This window comes from Buteo buteo, chromosome 14, assembly GCF_964188355.1.
Source record: "Buteo buteo chromosome 14, bButBut1.hap1.1, whole genome shotgun sequence".
In the NCBI taxonomy this organism is placed as follows: domain Eukaryota; kingdom Metazoa; phylum Chordata; class Aves; order Accipitriformes; family Accipitridae; genus Buteo; species Buteo buteo.
The window spans coordinates 6,945,450-6,969,575 of record NC_134184.1 but is presented as its reverse complement, the minus strand read 5'-3'; the positions used below and the strand labels follow the sequence as shown (position 1 = coordinate 6,969,575).

Genomic DNA, 24,126 nt, shown 5'->3' with positions numbered 1-24,126 from the left:
TCACAAACAGGAAAGTTTGCGAGCTCTGAGAGGTGTCCCACTCAGAGGGAGATGCTGGTCGCAGCCTGCTGTGGTCCAGAAGAGCTCAAAGGGCCTCACTCAGTACCGCTGTTTAGAGGTTCAGGAGATGATTGGCTTTAGTCGTCAGCAAATTGCTAGAATCCCAGCTGCGCTGAAAAATTCCGAGACTGTTGGAGAATTACTCAAAACACAGATTCAGGATGCTCCAAGATTGTCAGGCGAGGATTGTAATGTCTCAAGGTTATTATGAGAAGGAACTGGCTGCAGGTCGTTATGAGAACTGGCTATCTCTACTCCCGTCCCCCTGCCTCCAGCGGGCAGCGGGAGTCCTTGCGGCGCACAGCGTATCTCCCTGTCTTCGCTGTGCGAGAGTTCCTGGCACAGTCAAGGGTCGCTTAACTACCCGACTCATTACACTTATGCTAAGGCCTAGTGAGCCTCCCCAAGTTCATAAATCAGCCTGGAGTGGTGGAAAGAACTGCACCACCACATGCATTAAAGAGAAATATCCAGCAGCAGCTTGTACTGACCCAAGACAATAATTCTCATTTCATTATTAAAGAAAGTCTACTTACTCTATGCCTACACCATCATAGCATTGGAAGAAAATATGTATTCATTGAATATTAGTGACTTGAAAATGCAAATAGAAGAAATCTCATACTACCAACAGATCAGTTTGACATTTGTGCTGGTGACACTTCTCCTTTTAACTTCCTTCCCACTGTACATGGGTTGCCATTTCAGCTCCTGCTCACATTGTCTTTTGCCTACAGTTAATGATGTACCTAGTTGGAAAAGTGTTGCGGAGTCGTCGTTTAATTCATTTTGATCAAAGTCTGCACCTTGTATCTTCAATCAGAGTGAAAGTACTTATCCAGATGCAGTGTTCAGTAATCAGTAGGGATAATGCACAAGCAATCCATCAGTGCTCGAAGCTATTCTGTATGGGCCCTCCCAGGGCCCTAAATTGCTTATCATAGGCAGAATTGATCCGTTACATTTTGTCCCCAACTTCTCTAAAAAAATTGTGGAGTCATTTCTGGAATTATTCCAATATACCACACCTGTAACTAGTTTTGAATCAAGGTCATATTGTATAGTTAGGGTATTGATATTTTGCTATCACATAAAACAACTGCTGCATTCCCTCTGCAGCCTTGGTTGGAGATAAATGCACACCCATCCGTCCAAGGTTCTGCATGCACTGGTACACACCAGAGATCAGCCGCAAAGGCTATCATTGCTCAACTCACCACTTACATTACAGTGGTTTTTTTCATTGAAACCTCACCGAAGAGGAAAAAAAATGCAGAACTCTGCAACCTGAAAACCTCTGTGAGCAGAAGTTAGGTGAGGACGTCTTGCTTCCCTGCCAGTGTGCCTACTGAATTAAAATCCATAAGGGCTAAATGAGTAGCTTAATTTTTATGCACATTTGGACATGGCCTTTTGAGAACTATGCATTGGGCAGCAGAGTGTTGATGAGCTCCCAGCTACTGAGCCACAAAAGCACTGACAAAAAGAGCTTCTATGGAAAACACTAGTTTGTCAAAAAAAAAAAAAAAATTTAATCAGATGTTTCACGTCACTTCATTTCCATTTTAAAGTTTTACCCATTTGCCTGTAGATGCACATGTATTTCATTCTGTGGGGCTCTGCTTTGTGTGCGCAGGACTGTGTTCATACACACATACATATATGCACACATACATTTGTGCCAGCCTGCACATAAATCTCATATGGCTTCTTTGGCTCAGCCCTGCCATGCAGCCTACCCACGTGGAGATCCCCGCACTCCGGCAGCTCCTGCTCTGTACTCGGGAGCAGGAACCTCAGGACCTCCCAGCCCTAAACAGGTGGTTGACAAGATGTTATGGCTTGACCACCATGAGGCAGGCGATGTTCTGCCAACCAGCTGGAGAGATTTGCCACTGCCCCGTCCTCTAACGTGTGGAGTCCCCAGGAACTGGAGCAGATAATTGCTCCATTTTACAAATTATGAAGCTGAAACCGTCAAATAATTTATCTCATTATTTTCCGTAGTGTTTTCCCCTTTCTGTGGGTAGTAGTTGTAAATTTTAATAATGCACAAGCAAAAAATGCTTGACTTTTCCAGGGATGAAAACGCTGTCTTTTGCCCAGCTCTCTGCCCAGTTTCTTTGCTGGACTCATGTGCTGGTGAGTTTTAGGCAGCGTAAATAGTCAGGCCCTGTAAATGCACAGAATATGCCAATAACATTTCATGTGGGTAAAACTGTCTTATCTTGTCCTTCATCCCTGAAGCCATCCAGTCTCTATCATAAATTTAGCAAAAGACCGGAAGTATAAATTTCATTAGATTTCCTTTGTTAAATAGATCCAAGCCAAACTGTGAACAACAACAAAAATTCACCAACTGGCTTTTTGGGACTGTATTTTTACAGGGCTGGAAGTTTCTGCTAAAATTCATAAATTTACTGTAGCTTTTGAGTTTATTTGCTATAATTTGTTACCAGCAACTAGCAAACAGATAGTGGTGTTTGCAGCCAGATATGCATGTGTGTGTCTAAAAATATTATTTATTTGCACTTTCAATTATGAAATTTGTATGCATGCTAGCAGATGTACAAGTGTGTGTGTGCACACGTGTATATATACAGTCACACACACATAAAGCACAGCCCTACAAAATACAAGTGCATCTACATCCAAATGGGTAAAACTCCAATCGCCTCTATAGAAATAGTTAGTATAAATAACCAAACCCTCAGTAATCTAAATTATAAAAATAGGTCTCACCAAAGTCAATATAAAGAAGGAATTATTTCAACATTAAGTAATAGATTAACCAGAGCGGACTTTGCAATTAAAATTATTTGATAATTTTAATTAAAAATTAATAATGACAGCTGGAGGAAGGATCTCATGACATGTGCCATTAATAGTGCATTGAAGACAGCAGGAAACATGAAATAAGAAAAGCATTCAAACAAAGGCATGAAGTTTTTTAAAACTGTTGCAAGAAGGCAGATGGATCATTACTTGGGTGAAGCCCTCTGTTCTGCAACTCTGTGCTACAGGATTCATCAGCTCTGGCTAGAGAGATGCCTTATTTAACAGCTGCAAGACATTTATCCCCATAACATAGCCCTGCTCCATGGTCTCGTTCCTGGTCTGATGTATGTGGTCTGCTCCATTTTCCAGCAGAGTCCTGGCTTCTCTGCTGGCAATACTAACAGTGGAATGACTCTTTTCTGGGAGATGAAGCTGATGTGAGACACTTTGGGTGGCCCTCCCTCTCTTGGATGTACTTTTCTCCTGGTTTAGCTGTAATAGAGAAAGATTTGTCATCCACATGCTTTGGAGTGCACTGCAGAGAGGCCTTTTATAGAAAGCTTAAGGGGTGGAAGACACCTGTCTGTTCTGACAATTTGGTGTGAAAACAAAGGCATTAACCTAGAAATTCAATAGCCTTGGATATGTGGTCTCTTATACTTCTCCACTATCTGGAATAAAAGAAATGTCTATTTATTCTCTTGCTTCAAATTCAGTTAAACTCTTGGTAAATAAAATGTCTTTCTGGTGACTGCATCCAATTTGTGCAGGATATTTGGGGGAAAATGGGACGTGAAGGAAGTTACAGTTAATTTTCTAACAAAATTAAATGCATTGTAAACCTTCCAGTGATATCTAGGAATTTTTTCAATCCGTGACCCAACAGGAAAAAATGCAACTGCCATCAGAGATGTTTTTCTTTCCCCTAAACTCCACTTGCACAATCTGCTGCTTACTGGAGGAAACTAGTAGGAACAGACAAGGTGCTCTACGTTGCAGATTGGGCTGTCATTATCTTATTTCCTGTGCCATCAAGCAGTGTTTTGGGTAAAATGGGATTGGAGATATCCATAGACAATACTATCTGCTTTTGAGAGAAAGGAAAGAAATACAAAGCATGCAAAGACCTATGTATTCTTATTGATGACTCATCTAAGAGTTCATGGAGAATGTCAGCAAATGATTGATATAAACTGACTAGCTAAGTGTGAAACAGCTAAGCTGAATTTGAACAAGGGTGTTTTATCTGATTGTCAAGAATGTGCACAACACAGTGCAATCTCTTTTGTAAGCAAATCCATAAAACTACCAATCAAAGAGGTTGCCATAATGGTAAAGGGATAAATAACTGTATAAAGACAGTATTTATCTGAGAGATTAGATTCTTTCAAACAACATGGAGGTCTACAAAGCAACCACACTTCAGAAACCCTTAGATGTATCATAAATGACAATAAAAATAAAAATCCATCTTTAAATGAACAAATAAAAGTTCAGAACAAATGTGCCTTTAGTGGCCTCTGTCCCCATGAATAATTGTTTTGTTCTTCAGTGTGGAAAGGACTGAGATTCCCCCATTCTTCCCCTGTGTTGCAGAGGGGTTTTTTTTCTAATCAGCCAGAAGAACCCATCAATCTGCTACCACAACCTGCTCACCATTTTCTCAGCACACAAAGTCTGTCGGGGAGCTGGAATGAACAGAAGCTGGTATGTAACTTGTTATGCCCTTCCTGATCAGCATTTATTGTTACACCTTCCTGCTTCTCCACAAAATACAAACGACGAAAACCCATTTACTGTTTAAAACAAGACAGATTTATGGGCACTTTTTTGTTTTAAGAACAATTAATTCTTGTATCAGGCATTCACTGAAAGACATATATATCTTGGCATATCAAGATGTCATTTTACCGTTGATGTTTTCTTTTTAATTGATTCTGCGGAGGCATTCAAAACTTCCTAAGCGCTTTCCAAGCACATGCTGGTTACTGCAGAATAACAAAGGTCTAAGAACAACAGCAGATGCAGGAAAGGAGCCCAACTGAGAAGCAGAAATTGGGCAGAACTTCATTCTTGGGGCTGTTTTTACAGTGCCCTGGTGCCATTCTGCCAACCCTTTGCTGTCGCCCATCTTTTGCTGCTGATTCACATCACTGTAACAGTTTTGGCTTTGGCTGCAGTTTCCAGCACCACGGCAGACCCCTATTTCAGCTTCAGCAAAGCAGCCTCTCTCCAATACGCCGTTCTTACTCCATCCTTCTGGAAATATTTTTCCCTGCGGTGTGCACATCCCGTGCTGGAGCTGCTCTTGCTGCTGCAGAGGAGCTCTGGTACGTCCACTCCACGGTCACCACCTTCCGACCCACGGAGCGTGCCTCTGGGCGCACCCATCGTCCAGCCCTGCGGTCACCTCTTCCTGCAGACGCCTGGGGTGGTGGACGCCACTTGAGATCCTGAAGCAGATGGTTGGATCAGTTTGAGCACTTGTAAAAGCCACCCTTGTGCAAGCTGCCTTTTGAAAGGCAACCTCCTTCCCATTGCCCATCATCTTTTTGGTTGCTCTGCAGTAGGTCACAGCCTGCTGAAAATGAACCTGCTTGGAACAGGAGTTCTGCTTCCACCCAGTTCCATCCCTCCCTGCGGCTGTCTCTGCACTCCCTGAGCACCAGTGCTGGCATGGAGTGGGATGAAATTTTGTCTTCGGTGGCGTTGGGGAGAAGAAGTCACTTTTTCAGTTGGCTTAAACTGGTTGTGTGACTGCACCCTGAGCTGGGCAGGCACGGTTGGCCAGTCTTCTGTCACTGCTTTCTCATTTCTAGACTGTGTCTTGGGAGTTATCTCCTCCATGCATATCATCCAAGTCTGCTTTTTCACTACTCCATGTAGAATTCCAGGCTGTATCATGCGTCCAGGATAACAGAAGGACAGGAGAAAGTGTCTGAGACACATGAAAGCTGCCGTGTCCCTCGTTGTCCCTTCAGGCAGCTATCCAGAAGCATACAATCATGCCATGACTGCAGTCATCATTCACTACATTTCAAAGAACAAATTTTATAAACATAAGTGGATTTTCAGTGCTACTGAACCATTTTTACTAAAGGAAACCACGAGTATGAATTATAGCTAGTCTGGCATGCATTTTTTTGTAACTGGCCACTGAGTTCACGGTAAATGGATTTCCAGTCCTTGATTAGATATTGTAGCCTTCCCATAGGAAAGAAGGAAGGAAAAGCTTTGTAGAGAGGCCTAATAGAGGTATGGAAATATTTCATATTCTTTCCTTGCCAGAGCCTTTTCATTTTAAATTAGTGAGATTCCTTCTTATCGAAGGAAAGAGAAAAATGAGAACTGTCTTTTCACATATTGTCTTTTTACAACTAAGTGACTGATGTTTTAGTGAAACTTTTCTGTGTCATATTTCTGTCAAGCAATTGTGGGCTGGGACGTGTAACAAGGCTGAACAAACTCGTCTGAAACACAGACACAATAATTTGTTCATGAATAAAAAATCCTCCATAGATATTTGTGTAAACTAACAACAAGAATTCAAATATTTACAGAAAAATAAACAAATAAAAAATGTTAAGCAATAGGCTTAGCGCAAGGGAAGAATTGAATTTAATGGCTGCTATGTTTTTGCATATATATAGAGAGAGAAATGTTTGAAATAATCAAAATAAATATTTCTATTCCATGGTTTGAGTGAACATCACCAAAAGGACAGACTTGTTCCAGTTCCATTTGTGCAACTCACCTTTGAAAAAGCAGGTAGTCTAACTTGCTTTTCTAAAATATAATATAGATGGTATGCATCTGCTTTAGGAGAAAAGATATTGCTAGGCTGATATAAGTATTATCAAAGCCTTTTTGTACTCTTTTCTGGTTGGGAGAGGAACATAATGTCACCAAGTTAATTGTCACTATTTATGTTATTCACTGTTATCTTTCTGTATAGAGCTTGTGGGAAACAGTGAGGAGAAAAAAAGGTGTCTTAAATTTTCCTTTTACTGAAGTGGAACCCAGTTGACACATCTTTGGAGGCCTTTGTTAGTTACTGAATGTTGGCAATGCTAAGTGCCTGTGGAAAGGTTTCCCCTCCTAGCAGATAGGATCCAGCATCTGGTGCAGCATGTCAATATCAGATGATGTAATTTTTCCTATTTTTTTCCTTGAAAAAATATATGACATCTGTAAGCAGCATTTTAGGAAAGTAGACATTGCTGTATCAATTTTTAGAATAGTGTTTGCTGTTCTTTTTCTGCCTCCTCACTTTTGATCTCTTTTGAAAACATGAAAAACAATTTCCCCCATAGATGCTGTCCTATTCCATTTGACAAACACTGATTTTTCTCTCCCATGTTTTGAATGGAGCCAAAACTGGCATGGCTTATTGTTTTTAATAGGAACAAAAATATCAACTTAATTACGACCTAGTCCTGTCATGCCAAAACATGTTTATTTCTGTGTAGCACTGTCCACAGATATCAGTAGAGCACTGGGAATAATAGTTGTTCATTTGCTGCCATGCAGTCAGCCAAGGGCAAACAAAATTGGATCTTTTCTGCAAAACCTGAGAATAGGAATGAGCAGCCTCCTCTAAAACAAATTGTTGAAAAGATGCTTTGTGACTTTATTAGGCCTTGGATCATGTCCCATTTACTTGCCAGATATAAGTATTAATAATAATCTTCATGTCTTCATTAAAAGGTATAATGATTAAAGATTATATCTTTTCCATTCAGAAAATCTGAAATCAGTGTTGGTTTTGATACCAATAAACCGTGGGTACAACAGCGTAAGATAGAGCCTAACATTTCTTCTTCCCTCTTCATGCTTATGCCTGTATGGATCTGGAAGAGCTGCAATGAAATCAGTGTTAGTATCCCAGAGCTATAGCCACATTAGCGATGGCAGAATTTCACCAACATTTGTTATTCCGGTAAGCAGAGGAGCTGGATTAAGTGGATGTGCATAAAGTTTAGGAATTGCTTGAAGACTGACCTCAAGCAGCGGGCAGTGGCAGAGGAGGAGCTCAGGTGGGTAAGGAGGGTGGGACAGAGCCGTGCAGGGGCTTGAATGCCGAGGCACGAACCTGATGCTCTTGGGGCAGCCACTAAAGAGGGGATCCAGTGCGAAAAAATTCATGACAAACTTAATCCCTAAATAAAAGGGTGGATGGGATCTCCCTCCAGAGGTCTCCAGAGGTGACTACATCTCCTCATGTAGTGTACAGGGAACCAGGGAGGAGGGTTCCACTAAGTGCTTAGAATTGTAGGAACAGGTTAAAAAAGTTACGGAGTATTGATCCCAAAACATCCCCATACCTCCCTAGATTGCCTAGTCTGTTTTTCTGACATTCAGCAGTCTTATGGGGAAATATGGTTAATTCATATTCATAAATCTCTACTGGATGGAACTGGAGCTGACTGGATGAATTTTCTTCTGCTGGAAAATGCTCGTTTTAGGAAATCAAAAGATTTTGAGGGAGAATTAATACGATGGTTCCCTGGCCACTGGCCTGGAAGCCTCGCCAATGTGCACCCAGCCAGCAATCTTTCTGTGAAAAATGTTCCATTTTTAAATTTTTCACCCTCAGTTAAAACAATTTTTTTCCTGCTGTGAAAGTTTTACTGGGAACAGATCTTTTATTTTCTGGCCAACACTGTCTGTGTGTTGTTATTAATATTTATGATGATTATAACATATCAGGCAAGTGGCCTTGTGTGATGAACATTACCTTTTATATTACTTTGACCTTCTCTAGGCTGGACGAACATTTTTACTCTTGATCTCCCAATCGTTTAAAAGATCAGGACACAGATAATTTAGAAGAATTAAGGAGCTCAAGTGTAGGATTTTACAATGTTGCCCCTATCCTATTGATTAGTTCTGTTTCATCCCCATAACATAGTTAGTGCAGCTAGGTAAACATACAGAAATTGCTCTTTCCTTTCAAGAGGAATGTCAAAACAATAAATAGATTAGTCATGCCAGCTGTATTGACTTGTGACAACCTTGATGTACGCAATCGTTTGGGAGTCAAATATTTATTGGGGGGGGGACATTTTTATTTGCTGCATTGAGGCTCAGTGGGAGAAAATGCTGTTAGGCATCTCAAAATTCTCTGCATAGTGGCAGGCTTTTAAATGCAATGAGATATCCGCAGTACATTTCCATATTAATCAATAAGATGAAAGGCAAAAATCAATTTTGTCTGTGCAACTGTGTGTGACACCTCCCTAAGAGCTGTACCGTTGGGATGGATTCATGCCAGCAAAGCTGGCCATAGGTTGATTGTTTATTTATGGCAAGGAAAGGCATAAAGTCATCTTAGTGACAAAGTATCAGGAAAGATGTTACTCATAGGATGTCTATTCAAAAATCTGGCACTGGTATGTGGGAAATATGTATTTCAGATCTTAATAGCCATTGTGGTTTCCCACATAAAACAGAGGCAAAAATTTTCTTTGATTCAGAAGAGAAAAAAGGCTGAATTTACCAAAGCAACTGAGGAACATCCAGATGTTCTCTAATAGTCATGGCAACACTAAGGAATTTGCCACATAGTCTTGGGATTAGCAAGGTATCATTATTGTAACATTAAGAAATTAATAAAATGTGATCCTCTACTTTCATATTCTACCTCCCCCTTCCTGTACCGGAATAGACAATGAACCTTAACACATCCCCATGTCACCCGAGTTTGGCTGGCCTCTATTACATCCTCCAGTAATTCTTCTAATTCAAGACTGTAGAATGTTAGATTATGACTTGTGTCATATTTGAAAGCTTACATTTATAACTTCTTCTGCAACGTGTTATCCAAGATGTTATTTCACTTTAGACTTATTCATAAATATAAACATGTTTTCTTTGGTGCTCTGTTCCCCCCCTAGTTATTCCCAACATTCAGTGTGGGGTTTTTTGACGATTGCTATACCAATGTTATGGTAGTATGAACTGAAAAGCTTGGGCTTCAGAGACAATAGTCATCTCAGAGCTCTTCATTGCCTAAAAAATGTTAGAATTTATTTCTTTTTTCTTATCACTTGATTCCATTTTACTGCTCAGTCATTCAGTATCATGAGGTCTTTCTCAGATTTTCTTGGACAGTCTTCATCTTTACTCTCCTGAAGAGTAACACCAGTGTGCTTTTTCACCTCACAACTTACCCCCATTCCCAGATCATTTATGAAAAGGTTACAACAGCAAAGTCTTAAGCATAGGATCCTGGAGAGTCTGTTAAAAAAATGTCTTTGGAGCAAAACTTATCCCAACCTCGGCTTTCTGTGACTAACTCAGATTCTAAGCCTAACTTCTAGATAGGTGAAATGAAACAAAGCCCAACCACAGAATCACAGAAAAAGTCTGGGTTAGGAAGGGACCTGTGGAGAGCCTCTAGCGTCCAGCCTTCAGTTGAAGGCAGGGCCTTAAATTAGGTTTTTCAGGACTCTGCCAAGTCAAGTCTGAATATTTCCAGCAAGACAGATTCCACCATATCCCTGGCCTACCTGTTCCAGGGTTTAATTGTTCACGTGGTGATTTTCTTTTCTGATAGCCAAACAGAAACCTGTGCCCATTGTGTCTTGTCCTGTCGCTCCATACCCATGTGAAGACAGTTTCCCCGTCTTCTCTGTATGCACCCTTTAGGCACTGAAGACTGATGAGATCTCCCCTGAGCCTGTTCTTTGTAGGCTGAACAAACCCAGTTCATTCAGCCTTTCTTTATTTGTCAAGTTCTCCAACCCTCTCATCATCTAGGTTGCCATCCACTGGACCCTTCTAACCCAAAGAATGGCTAAAAATTCATCGATAATCTTAATGCAGCATTGAAGATGCACTACATCCAGCAGTAGAGGGAGACTATGGAAGAGAAAAAATATTCAAGGAAAAGAAAAAAATGGAGTGAGGACCAATGTCCTTCCATAAGTAATTCTCAGTAAACTACCAATAAGAACAGCAAGGTTATTAGGTTTAAACTGGGTTTTTACAGAAGACGTTAAAGTCATAGATGCCACCACACTTAGTAGTAGAAAGTTTATGTGTACATTAAATGCTGCTAAACGGTGAAGTTATTCTTGAAATAACCAAACAGTTTCTTGAAACAAACTGCTTATAAAAGTAAAATACGTATCACTTCTCAAGAAGAGATAATGGACAGCTCATTAATTATGTTTTCAAAAGTGTACCATAAGTTCTGTCAAGGTTGGAAAAAGTTCTAGTGCACAAAATTTAGAAATAGAAATAGGCAATGAAATAAAAACCACTGCAGAAAATATAATCACTGTAAGTTCTGAATATGAGGAGACACTTGAAAAAATATGTCAAGACTGACATGGGAAATATGAATTATAAATCAGTTGTGATGAAGAGGATAAGGAAATCAGATGCATCAAGGGAATTGAGACAGTTTTCTGAGTCAGACATATGGGCCAAAAAGGGCCTCTGCAAAACAGCACTAATGAGATCCAACTTTAAAAGTTTAATTAGTTCTAGACACCACAATACCAGAGAGCTCCTTTAAAAGAAATACAGAAAACAGCAAAAGACCTGAGGAAATCACTTATGAAAACAGAGTAAAATAATTAGCATGGAAAGTGTGACCGAGCACAAACTAAAGGAGGATATGATAGGTGTCTGCAAATATCTGAGGGATGTGAAAATCAAGAAAAGAATAGGACTGTTTAAGATGATATGAGGTAGCTTATTAGAAATAGTTGAGCAAAATTAAGCAGCAGAAAAAATACACCACATAACTGGACGAATGTTCTAATAGTGATGTACAGCAGACAATAAAATAGGTCGCTTAAAAAAAGTGGGAAGAACATAACTAAGCTAGTTTAAAATTGAGCTGGACAGGTCGCTAGGTAATGTATATACCGTGGGTAGTAACTCTGCATGGGCAGCGGAATGGCTGAAAAGATCTTTGAGATTCTAACATCTGTAACTGTACCAAGATAATGTGAGCTATATACTCAGGAGAATTTTACTGGCAAAAGGATACAGTGAATATGAAATTTCAGGCTATGACTTGCTGTCTTCAACCATTTGAGCATATCTCATCAAAGAATAGTCAGAAAGATTGACTTTTTTCAGTGTTCCAAACCCCACATATCTTGAAAGAATTATGCACACTAGTCTATGTTAATACATATTTAAAGAATGGACTATAGTAAGTAGCACACAGGCATGCATCAGTGAGGGTTATTTTATTTACTAACAACATTTTCTGTGACTGATGGTGAGACTATTTAAGCATCTCTTGGCACATGAAAAAAAGCAAAAAGACAAAGATTTTATAAATGTATTGCATTTTATTAATTGATTCATGTCAAGCACTCACAGAATCCTCAACAACATTTGGCAATAACATCTGCTAAAAGTCCAGTTCAGAAGAACATCTTGCATTCAGCTCCCATAGGGTGGTGGAAGAATGCTAACAGTAGACAAGGATTATCATTTTGCCTAGTCTTTGCTACTTTCTTTTTGCATACGTGAACAAAGATAAGATATAATCTAATAACAATGCACTCAATTATTTAGAATTGCTCAAATTTATGGAAAGACAAAGAGGCAAAATCATTTTAATATGGTCATTTTTTTCAATACATGGAAGAAAAATGTATGCTCTGTGAAATACTCAAAAAAATCTAGTGAACCTGCAGTTCATCCTACAAAATTCATTTTGTTGCTATCAGCTGCAATAAGATGACAACTGCGTGCCAATAACCTTTTCATACATATACTGTACATGATATTAAGCTGATTTCTTGAGCTGCTCTACATAAAAGAGACAGTTAGAGACAAACCCAGCAGGAGTGATAAAAGATTCTCCATTATTAAGGAACTCAGTATGGAAAGCTTTGGCTTATTCATACTGTTGACAATTCTTTTTTTCCTTTTTTGAGGGAAGAGTAAGTGATATTGTCGTCAATCAACATGGCTACATAGCTGATCAGAAATATCAAAAACCACATAATTCTTAAATCTGCAAATTCTTATAACTGAAATTAAACATAGATAATAAATAATTAGATCTGATTATCCACACACATTTTTAAAGTTTGCCTTTTTAATTAATTGGTAATTAACCTGACAGGGACAATTCTGGATTCCAGTCCCTTCTGCAAGAACTTATGATGTACTTTGCTTTACATCAGCCTTTGGACATCAGCCCTACAAGCATAAGCCAGTTAAAACTGGATTCACCCCTCCACAACTGTGTGCCTTAAATCCTAAGATGGAAACCAATCTTTCTGTCCAGGTGAATAGCTAAGTATTCCATAGAAACAGCTTTGAAAGGAGAGCTATCAAGCACATGAGAATAGCAGAGGTGGTTAGGGTGTTTTTCCAGCAGGTAAAATTTTGAGCCGCCTCACAGCAGGCAAAAAAAATGATTTGGAGCCTCAGACATCTTGGTTGTACTGTGTAAAGGTAGGCACCTTCAAGACTGCATTCTTCTTCACTACTCCTTTGAAGAGCTCCATGGTCTAGGAAGAGCTACAGAAGCGATCAGCTCAGAAGGGCTGAGAGGGTGAACGGATCCTTGTCAGACTGCCGTGGGGCGTTGTTAAACTTAGAAAGCATTTAAGAGTGACCTGAAGCTTGTACAGCATCCAACTTTTGCCTTGCCCATTGCCAACGTTTTCTCCAGCTCTGTCGCACAGATCAGGATGGGATTCTGGCCACTTTGGCAGTTCACTAGGGGAATGCATGCAGACTCCTTCATGCACAAGCACACACAACTTGAACCAGCTCCCTTGAACCATAGCCTGGACCTCAGGACCATCCAGACTCTGCACCCAGACCTGGACCCTTCACAAAGTGCCTGGCTTAAACCTCGGCTCTTTCCAGCTGCTGATCTCCTCGTACTCGCCAGGTAGTCCAGCTTGAAGTTTGCTAGCAGGACGTTATACACACACAGAGAAAATACACTGCACACCCACACGATTATTCTCAACCAGAAAATGGTTAGGAATAGAGTTTAATAAGAATATAGAGCAAACTGCAGTGATCAGGCAGCCAACAAGGTTGCTGACTAGCAGTGTTTCCACATGGATGGCCTCTTTCACACGCCCTCTTCTCCCCATTTTCCTATGCTTTTTCCCCAGCTCACCTTAATCCATGTCTTTCTTTGCCCTCGTTTTCTCCCATGTAAACTTTTTCCCCATCACTCCCTGTTTTACTAACCATCTGTGAAATCCTGCCATTCTTCACTGCGCTGTGACTTTTGTTCAGCTGCCTACTCTGTTACTTGTTACCTCCAGGAAAATCTCACGCCACGTCCAGCAGTTTCTCACATTTTGCTCACTTACCTAAACCTCGGGCAAGGACTAGTCTAGTCATTTGCCTGCATACCTTAACAGATAAGCTTAACTGGATATTGATAACTGAATAGCCAAATAAGGAATGTTGAGATCCCCTTTACATAGGTGTAAACATGAGTTTTAAGAAAAGTACCTTCCCCCCACAAAAAAAAAAAAAGAGCAGGATGTACAGAATTATAATGTTATTATGCCAATACATATGTGGAGCTTAATGATAGTCAGAGAGGAAATCTGTCAATTAAGCCTCATCAGAATCGAACCGTACAGTGTTCTCAAGAATAATAATGTGAAAAGGGAACTGTGGACCCTAAGAATAACAGCAGTTTTGGCATCACTGCCCTGCCTTACTCTGATTTCCTGAGAAAAGTGTTCTTAGAACCTCATTACATGTGAGGTAGTTTTACTTTCCTCTTCCTGAATTTTTTTAGTAAATCATAATCTAGCAGTAAAAGTTTTGGCAGAGTATTACAGGGATGTATTTCCACTGTTATTATATTTCTAAAAAGTCAATATGTACCCATATTTCACTTTTCAATTTTTATTTTTTATTTTGTTTCATTAATTTACCATCTAACGCTCTAAAGATTTTATGACCGCTACTTATATTTAGTGTCATGATGGAAAACTCACTGAGTTTTGCCTACATGACGTAGTAAATACAACCCAAACTCCTGCCTCCCCTTGCCCTTGGTCAGAAGGCAGGGAAGATACCAAATGAACACTGCTTTGCAGCCCAGCATATTAACAGTTATATCCTTTTCCAAAACAGTCATTGCCACTCTCAAGGTCGTAGTCAACTACAATAAGTTGCTCAGTCTGTTTACAACTGATTTATCTCTCTTCTTCTGCAATCCATGAACTAATCCTTTGAACCTTCCCCTAAGCAACTACGTGAACAAGCACTTCACAGTTCTTCATAAATAAGTGTTAGACCACATATATGGGACTAGAAAAAAATAGAAACCTCCTGATAGGAAATTTAAGAAAAGATCTTCTTCCCTTTTTTCCCCAAACAAAATATACCTTAAGATTTTGTAATGGACATGCAATTTAGTATTTTACCATTCTTTGTCTCCCTGAAGAAAAAACCTTTTTAGAGACTTCATCCATAGATGCTTTTCTAGATTTGCCTGGGGAAAGCTCAGTGTCCTGGTTTTGTCTGGGATAGAGTTAATTTTCTTTCTAGTAGCTGCTATAGCACTGTGTTTTGGCTTCAGTATGAGAAGAATGTTGATAACACACGGATGTTTTCAGTTGTTGCTCAGTAGTGTTTAGACCAAGTCAAGGATTTTTCAGCTTCTCGTGCCCAGCCAACGAGAAAGCTGGAGGGGCACAAGAAGTTGGCACAGGACACAGCCAGGGCACCTGACCCAAACTGGCCAAAGGGATATTCCATACCATAATGAAGTCATGCCCAGTATATAAACTGGGGGGAGTTGGCCTGGGGGGCGGGGGAGTCACTGCTCTGGAACTAGCTGGGCATCTGTCAGCGAGTGGTGAGCAACTGCATTGTGCATCACTTGTTTTGTATATTCCAATCCCTTTATTATTGTTATATTATTATTATCATCATCATCATCATTTTTTTCCTTTCTGTCCTATTAAACTGTTCTTATCTCAACCCATGAGTTTTACTTTTTTTTCCCCATTCTCTCCCCCCTCCCACTGGGTGGGGGGAAGTGAGTGGGCGGCTGCGTGGTGCTTGGTTGCTGGCTGGGGTTAAACCACGACACTCAGCCACTGCTGGAACCTCACCGATAATTTAAAAGTAGAACAACACAGTGTGCATGAAAGGAAAAACTGATGTCAAAGCCAGACTAACGCAGACCCAAAAAATGCCTTTCCTTATCAGCTCCCTGAGTCTTCCCTATCAGACCCTCCTCGCATTTTCTTGATGATAGAAAGGTGTCAAGAAAAAGGAGGCACTGACTGTTTCTACAGGAACTTTGTATTTCAGTCTAGTTTGAGGGGCGGGGGGGGGGGTTGACTTGTCAGATGTCTCATAAATCAGGGTCCTTGTCCCTGCTCCTTTTGTTTCAATTTGGGATTTACTAGGAAGTTTTCTGGAAACCTGCCCTGAAGGAAATGTAACATAAACAGGAAGACATCACTTTTGGTATCAAGAAAAGTCAAAAAGACACTGGCTTGATGCAGTTCCTAGGAAACAGAGGCAGATTCTTGTCTATTTATACTATTAGTCTAGCCATTATTTTGCCTGGAGATGCTCAGGGTTCACAAAACATCATCGTATCTTGAAATTCTCACATGGCCTTCTGAATGTTTAAGTTATACAATAAATCACTTAGCATGGTGATCAGTTTTGTCCTGTGCTTCTCATTAAAACGACACCTATAAAGCTTAAAAAAAAAAAAAATCTGTGAAGTAAACGAAAAATTTCTGCAGGATGTCTTTCTTATATATTGCTTAAAATAAAACAATGTCCTTCTAAGAGCCACTGTCATATACCTACAGTATTTCTTGGTGTGAACAAGGGAATACAAAGCAGTTAAACAGAGCTGCTGTGCTCAGCCAGCAGAGACATTTTGGGGCCGCTGGGATTACACCTAAGACTCCAGTCGACTTGTGGTTTTTTACTGCATCAGGAAGGTCCCCACTCCTGTTTTGAACAACACACATCTAGCAGGAGAGGTCGAGAGCAGTGGCACTGACAGTGAGCCTGGGCTGCCATATGCTCTGCACTTTCTCCAGACTGTTTTGCAAGCCCATGTCCTCAAGTGAGCAATTAGTCCTGTTTATGTTTCCGAGTCACTAACAAACCCACAACACAAGAATGACTGACCTAAACTGAGTTCCTGATCCACTCACCTGGCAGCTAGATGCCAGCTTTTTGCCAAGTGCTCCGGTATATGGAGAGGGGAGACAGGTACTTAGCCTAAGCAAAGCAGATTTTGAAAAATGCAAAAGAGGTGAAAAAAAGAACATATGTAATTGAACTATACAGTCCAAGCATATTAACAACATAAAAAACAGGTAGTCAGTTAATCAATAGGTTTTCAGATTTTTATAGCACGAACCATAATTAAGCTCCCAACATCTACTATTTGAGCTGACTGAGAAATTATTAAACCCACACACAGTCCCACTGAACTGAATTAGGCTTTCTTTGAGTTCAAGGGTCTGTTGTTGGGAATTAAGATTTCCAGACTAAAGCGTATAGATATTCTTAACTTCATTTTGAAATCTTTCCAGCTTCTCCTTTAATAATATTCATAACATTTTTAGGGGAAAAAGGAGACCTGGGACAACAGTGTTGTGGTTTTTGTTACACGATTATAGATTTAAAGAGCTACAGTCTGGGAAGGACCATTACATCATTTTGACTGTCCTGTTACAAATCTCAGATCATGAAATTTCATCTGATTTTTACTATATTCAACCTAACAGCTTTTATTTAATTCAATTGCATAGGAAACCTGATGTGTATATATTGTATGTGTTCATATAGAATTGTGCAAGTGAATAATAAGGTTTAGCACTGGACTGAGGGTTAGGATTGGCAAACAAGAGGATGCAACCTAATGAGCCGAGGAAATATTTTCCAAGGGATGAATTCACCTTAAGACAACACACTGTGCAGGGGGTTTTTTTGCTAAAGATCAATGGAAGGATAGGAAATTCAGTCTGAATTTTAATCTGAGGGCTAACTCAAAAAATGAGTAGATAGAAGCTAGTTAACTACAGTAGTGATTATATTCGCAAGGAGCCTTCATACTCACTCTGCAAGGCTTCTCTCAGTCTAGAGCTGTCAGATATCACCTGGATAGGTTTGACTTGATATTAGGAACAACACGATGGTTACAGAAAGGGTAGAAGGAAGAGCTCAGTCAGACAGAGGCTAAGAAAATAATTTTGGAGTTCATAGAAGTGGCAATTGCTCATCCTCTTTTGCTCAACTAAAGCTTGTAGTACTCCTACCAGGAGGAGACAGGAGTGACCCAGCAGTCCAGTCCCTGCTAAATCAGCCACAGCCCCACACACCTGCTGAAACGGAAGATAGAATGAGTCCTCAAACAACATTAGTTTTCCGTTTGTGCAAGAGCTCATCTGAACTGTACAATTGCGCACAATTTCTAGTCTGAGCTGAGCCCTAGAATGAGCCTTAACTGGAAGCACAACTTGTGTCAGCCTCAGAAATAATGTTGCAGGAGGAACCTGTTTTACCTGAGCCCTTCAAGCATCTCTCATCCCAGCATTTAGGCCATTTCTCAGACTCTGCCTCTTCAAGTATGTCCCTGTATAGGCCTCTAGTTTAACACTAGTCCTGTCCCACATTCTAGCTCCAAACCAGAAATACAGACTGCTGATATAAAGATCTACCTGTCCTCAATAAAGGTATGGATATTTCAAATTAAACTTTTCCCTTAACCCATTGGTCCCTTAGCCATATTTCTATAGCGCTAACTAAATAAAAGATTGCAGGGCTCAAATGGCAAGTGATACTGTTGGCCACAGCCTCACTGCTTCAGGCTAGTTTCTCCACAGGTTTGTGTTGTGAACAGCTGCCTGGAGTAGTCCAGGGTCATTCCAAGCCAAAGAGGGAGACAGCAATTAAAGAATATGGACAACCTGGGATCTACTGCTTGATTTTGCTTTCTATCCTTTTCTTTTTTCTTTTCTTTTTTTCCTTTTCTTTTCTTTTCTTTTCTTTTCTTTTCTTTTCTTTTCTTTTCTTTTCTTTTCTTTTCTTTTCTTTTCTTTTCTTTTCTTTTCTTTTTTCTTTTCTTTTCTCTTTTCTCTTTTCTCTTTTCCTTTTCTTTAGCATAAAGCTATAGCCCATGTGATTGAAACATAAACTTGACACTAACCTTAACTTGAACCCAAGCTTTTGAACCCACCATCAGACCTGTACCATACTATATCAAACAAGGAAGCTCAACACAGCAAAAAGCTCACAGAGACCTTTGGCAGCCAGGTATTACATTTCTCAGCCTCTGCCCACTTCCAGTACAATGACTAAGGAAAAACTAAGTCTATGGATAGGGTTAAGGTTCAGAAAATAGAAGCTGATGAACTAAAGAATGTTTTTTCTAGAGATACAAACTGTCTAAGCCAGGAACAGATCTTTAGTTTGCATCTCCGAGAACTATTAATTTTGAAGTTGAAAGCACTTTGCTTGAGGAAAGGCTGTTCTTACAATTAAAGTTGTGATTCTTGTTCAGTTAAGGATGATGCACTTTTCTGCCACGTAGCTAAGATTCCACTTCAAGACTTAATTCAGAACTAGTGCCCCGTGCCATCAACAGCAACTAGACTCAAGCCATCACCCATTCTCATGAAGCAATTACCTATTTACTGAACTCTACTTCAACACAGTTCCTTATCCGAAACGTGTACTTAAGCTTAGCACTAGACTTCTCCAACCTGCTAGTTCCCAAACTGAAGTGTTCTTGTACAAAGAGGCACTTACTTAAGCTGTGGGCTACTCCTACAAAAAAACTTTGTGACTGTTTCATGCATTAACCCTAATATTAACCCTAATCCTGAACAAAACCACCAAAATCCAGCCACCATACCTGTGCCCTAACAATGCCTACTACTGGTTGTGGCAACTAGGATTTAGGCTGATCACATTGCTTGTGAAGTGCTAAGGCATTAATGTTTTATACAAGTCATTCCAAACGTGTGAAGAAGAAAATCCTTTATACTATTCTACACTTACAAATCCTCTTTGCATGTGGAAAAATTGCTAACTTACTGCAGGAATCTTTATGTGTATGCGTGTGCATGTCTATACGTGTGTATATCTGTGTGCATGAAAACTGGTTTGTTTCCTCCATCAGAGCTAGGTGCCGTTTTCGCCAAGTTTCCCACTGGAAAGGGTTTAAACTAAAGAATTTTTAAATAATGTACAGCCAAAATAACAACTCTGAAACCAAATTCCTACCGTCTCACCATTTCTCACAGTTAGCAACAAGTGCTATATGCCCCACTCCAAATAACTGGCATTACACTCTTTCCAGCCTAAAAGTTCTGTGAAATATTAGACCTGAATTTGCAAGAGTGCTGAGGTACCACATGCCAAGTCATTTCAGTTTCAGTGGGATTTTTAGGCATACATTGACCGCATATACACAACATAATGTGGTCCTCAGGTCAGGCTGTGCATGGGTGTCTGTGTCTCAACTGCTAGGGTGAGACGCCAGCCTCTTCTTCCCACACATCCACGCACACGGGCTTCTGTGGGGAGGGAGAAGACAGGTGGGGGGTCTGTTTTGGAAGGAAGTCTGATGAGTACATTTTGGAGCCTAAGTCTGAGGGATAAAGAAGAGAGTATGTGAAGATTTTTGTTTATCATGTTAAAATCGCAAGTGGCATCTGTTTAAAGCAAATTAGGTGCTGAAGATTTTAAATGTTAACATATGAGACAAGGATCAAATATGATGTTCAAAGGTATAGTATAAATCCAGTTTGTCGTGTGGCTATTGCCACAGAAATTGTGATGAATCTGTGTCTGGGCGTAGACAAACATATGTGATGTATGGCAAACCTTTTTTACTGTTACTAATTTCTGTTCAGTTGCTTGTTTTTTACTTGTTAATGAACACAAAAAGATAAAATTATTTTGGAGAGGGGCTCTAATGTAAATTAAGCAAACAATTGTTTTTAAAATCCAAAACACATACAAAGAATATATGTATCTGCACACAACTTGCAACCATGTTTTGAAAATGTAGCAAGGCAAACATGGTTTATACCTATACAGTATGGCAGAAATCCAATATTCATCTGCTGTTCATATTGCAAGAAAATGAGATCATTAAGGTCAGAAAGAACAGCTGCTTTAATTATAACACCCTGATACATCATATCAAAGTTTTCATCATCTCACACAAACTCTAAGAACATACCCCAGGGATTCATTTCTATCATCCTGCTTTTTCTCGGGAAGGAGACTACATAAGTACGCTCCAGAGCACTGGCTGCTTTGAGTGGTGTGATGCTGTGTAAAATAATTTTACCCCAAGCTCAATAATGCTATGGCAACTATTATTAATCTAACTTTTACAGTCTTTATTCCTTTTTCTGTGGCGGCAGCGGTAGGGGAAGATATATTTGGCAGCTGGGAAGCTGCCCTGCAGGCTGCACGGTCCCGCTGCTGCACATCCCCACGGGCTTCTGCTGGGGAGCGCTCGGTACCCACGGCCCCGGCTGGGGACGCTGGTCCGCCCGAGGCACCCCAAGGTATCCCTTCTTTAAGGGAATGGCTGCTTTGTGTTTTAACAGATGCTATGCTTCTGGTAGCGGAGAGATTAGAGGGACCGTTCAACATTGAATCAGTCATGGATCCTATTGATGTCAAGATTTCTGAAGCCATCATGAACATGCAAGAAAACAGCATGCAGGTGTCGGCAAAGGTACTGTGTGAGTTGCGCCTTCTCTGTTGCTGAATGTCACAACCAGGGGGAAAAACAGCTCCACCACTTTTCTGTCCAGACTCTAAGAAAGATTGTCCAGACCACTAGAAATTGCTTTTGCTCATTCGACAGTCCACCAGACTCCCTTTGAATCCTTCACCTAGTTAAACAAGCTTGAAGTTTTCAAAAGGGAGTGGCAGGGAGAAAGGCACCATTTAGTTAACTCCAAATTAATAGCTGTAAGAGATTTAAGGAAAACAGAGCGCGCTGAAAATTGGCGGTAACTTTGTAAGCCATAACCTGCGGAGTACGCTTGGTAACTTCTGCTCATGTCTCATCTGTGATTCTCCTTATTAACTTCCAAACACATTTTGATCTGGCTAGGTCAGACTGAAGTATAATGTGTTTGTGGTGAATACACAAAATGTTCTGTTTAACCTCCTTTAATAGCCACTCAAGGGAAATACCATTACATTGGACAGTCTCTGATTACCAGACCTCAGTTTGATAGAGTTTTGTCTGGATTCTGACATGAAGATAAACAGAGTTAATGATACCAGCTTCCTCCTTTCCATTTTTAGTGTGTGTACACACAGATCACCACCACCTCTGAACCTCATGTTAATAAGATCCTTTGAATTCAGTAGCAGGTACTGTTGAGCCAACAGTCAACAATTAATGGCTTTTCCTTAATATTCATCAGTGCACTGTGGCTCAAAATCTAAAGTCAACAGTTTGCCAGGTTCTCTGCGTTAGGAGTTTCTACCTCCCATTGATCTCCCAGTAGTCAGTTAGGTGCTGGCTAGACTGCCACCCCAGCCAGTGAATTTCCATTGCTTGGAAGGAAGCTGCCGTAGCTGGGAAAAATGTGGGGACAAAAGGCAGCAGGCTGAGGTTAATATTCTTCCTGCCAACCCAAAATCAGATGCTCTTTATGGCCCCAGTGCTGCAGGTTGCTAAGGATTTCCTTCGAGATGCTTTTTACTTTCAACCTATGTGAAGGATTTTGAAAGCAGTCTACATCCTGCCTAATGAGACTTTGTTCTGGCAGCAGTGATCAAGGCGTTTAACAGCCAAATTCTCTCAAATATTTTGGGAATTAAAGGCTAGCTTCAGCAAATTCAGCCCTTAGCTCAGAAAAAGAAACAAAAAATATTTTCACTGAAAACTCACCCAAAGCTCAGGTGTATTTCATTTTCCGTTTTTACTTGCTTGCTTCCTACAGTTTTTCCATTAGTCAGGAAGCTGCATCCCCTGCCAGAGTCCAATGATGTCTTGGCACAAGCTCATCTCACTACTTGTTTGTGGCAGAGCAGGCTGTTTCTCCTGTCCCTCAAAAATATTTTATTTGCTGTAAAGATTAATAAATCACAGCAATTCTATTTGCAATGTAAAGATTTTTTTCTAAGGGAAACCTTAGCCAATATTTTTTTAAATCTTGAGAAACAGAAACCAAATTATATCAGTGAAATTTATTTTATTATATTTTCATAGATAACAGAGCTGTCTACCCTTGAGGAGCCCTTGTATATTTCTGTGTAGACTATTATTCTCCTGAAATGTGATTTGCTTGTTTTCCTAGGTTATATCCATCTTTTTTCAGGTCTTAACACATGGAAATGTTTTATTCTTAAAGAAAAGCACAAGACAAAGACTTTGGGTTTAGTGCTACGTTCTCCTATGTCATGTCAGATCTGTAGAGATGATATATGAGTGGACTTCGAATCAGTCATCTGTCGTCTAATTTTTCCCCCTTATACATACTGACCACTTAGAGCTTCAGTGAAAATGACAGATACATTGCTGGATGTAATGGGCTGCATGGAATGCAATTGCAGACCTAATGTAGGAGAAAAGCCACGCTTGTCAATTATTCTGAGACACCGCTCAGAAAGCTTCAGGCGGGGTGACAAAATCACGCTATTTTCTCTTTCTTCAAACAATTTTGTATCTTGCATTTGACTGTACCCACTGAAAATGTGGTGACTAGGAATCACAGCTATTTTTCCACAAGTCAGTCAGCACATTTTTCCAATGGGAAAATGATGATGCACTAATAATGTTATGCCTGCAACACCCACATACACATAGATTATTCTTCACCGCTGACACGCAGCTTTTTCTACCTAAAAATCTGGTTGATGTCTAGGAGGAGGCTCTATGCTGTATTCAGTAGAATTTGGGGCCATTTTGTTTCTCTTTTAAAAGGAATGCAACAAATAAAACCAAACAGTCTCTTCCTCAAGGACCCCTCACTAATCTCAACCTCTTTGCAGGCAGAAGACCCAGAGTTCATTTCATCCAAAACCTGTCCCTCTCCTGTTTCAAATATTAACATTAAATTGCCCTATTCCAAAAGTCATTCACATTAAATTGCGCTATCAATTTGTCTTTGTATCACAAAATGATGTTTTGTATTATAGCTGCTGCAATTATATATTGAAATCTATTTGAGAAAAATAGAAGTATGTTTAATATAACACATTGACTGTACATTACTGTGCACATGAAGACTAAATTAAGTAAGCAACAACGTACACTTTCCAACATAAGAAGTGTATAAAAATAAGCAAGAATGCATGCTC

General features: G+C 40.0%; 1 protein-coding gene across 1 annotated transcript in view; it reads left to right on the top strand.

Moving 5' to 3' along the window:
* GPC6 (glypican 6) overlaps positions 1-24,126 on the top strand; it is a 771,476-nt gene that overhangs the window by 681,210 nt on the left and 66,140 nt on the right. Inside the window, exon 5 of the mRNA XM_075045977.1 lies at positions 21,411-21,541. Within this exon, the coding sequence (XP_074902078.1) occupies positions 21,411-21,541 (131 nt within the window). The remainder of the gene's footprint in view (positions 1-21,410; positions 21,542-24,126) is intronic.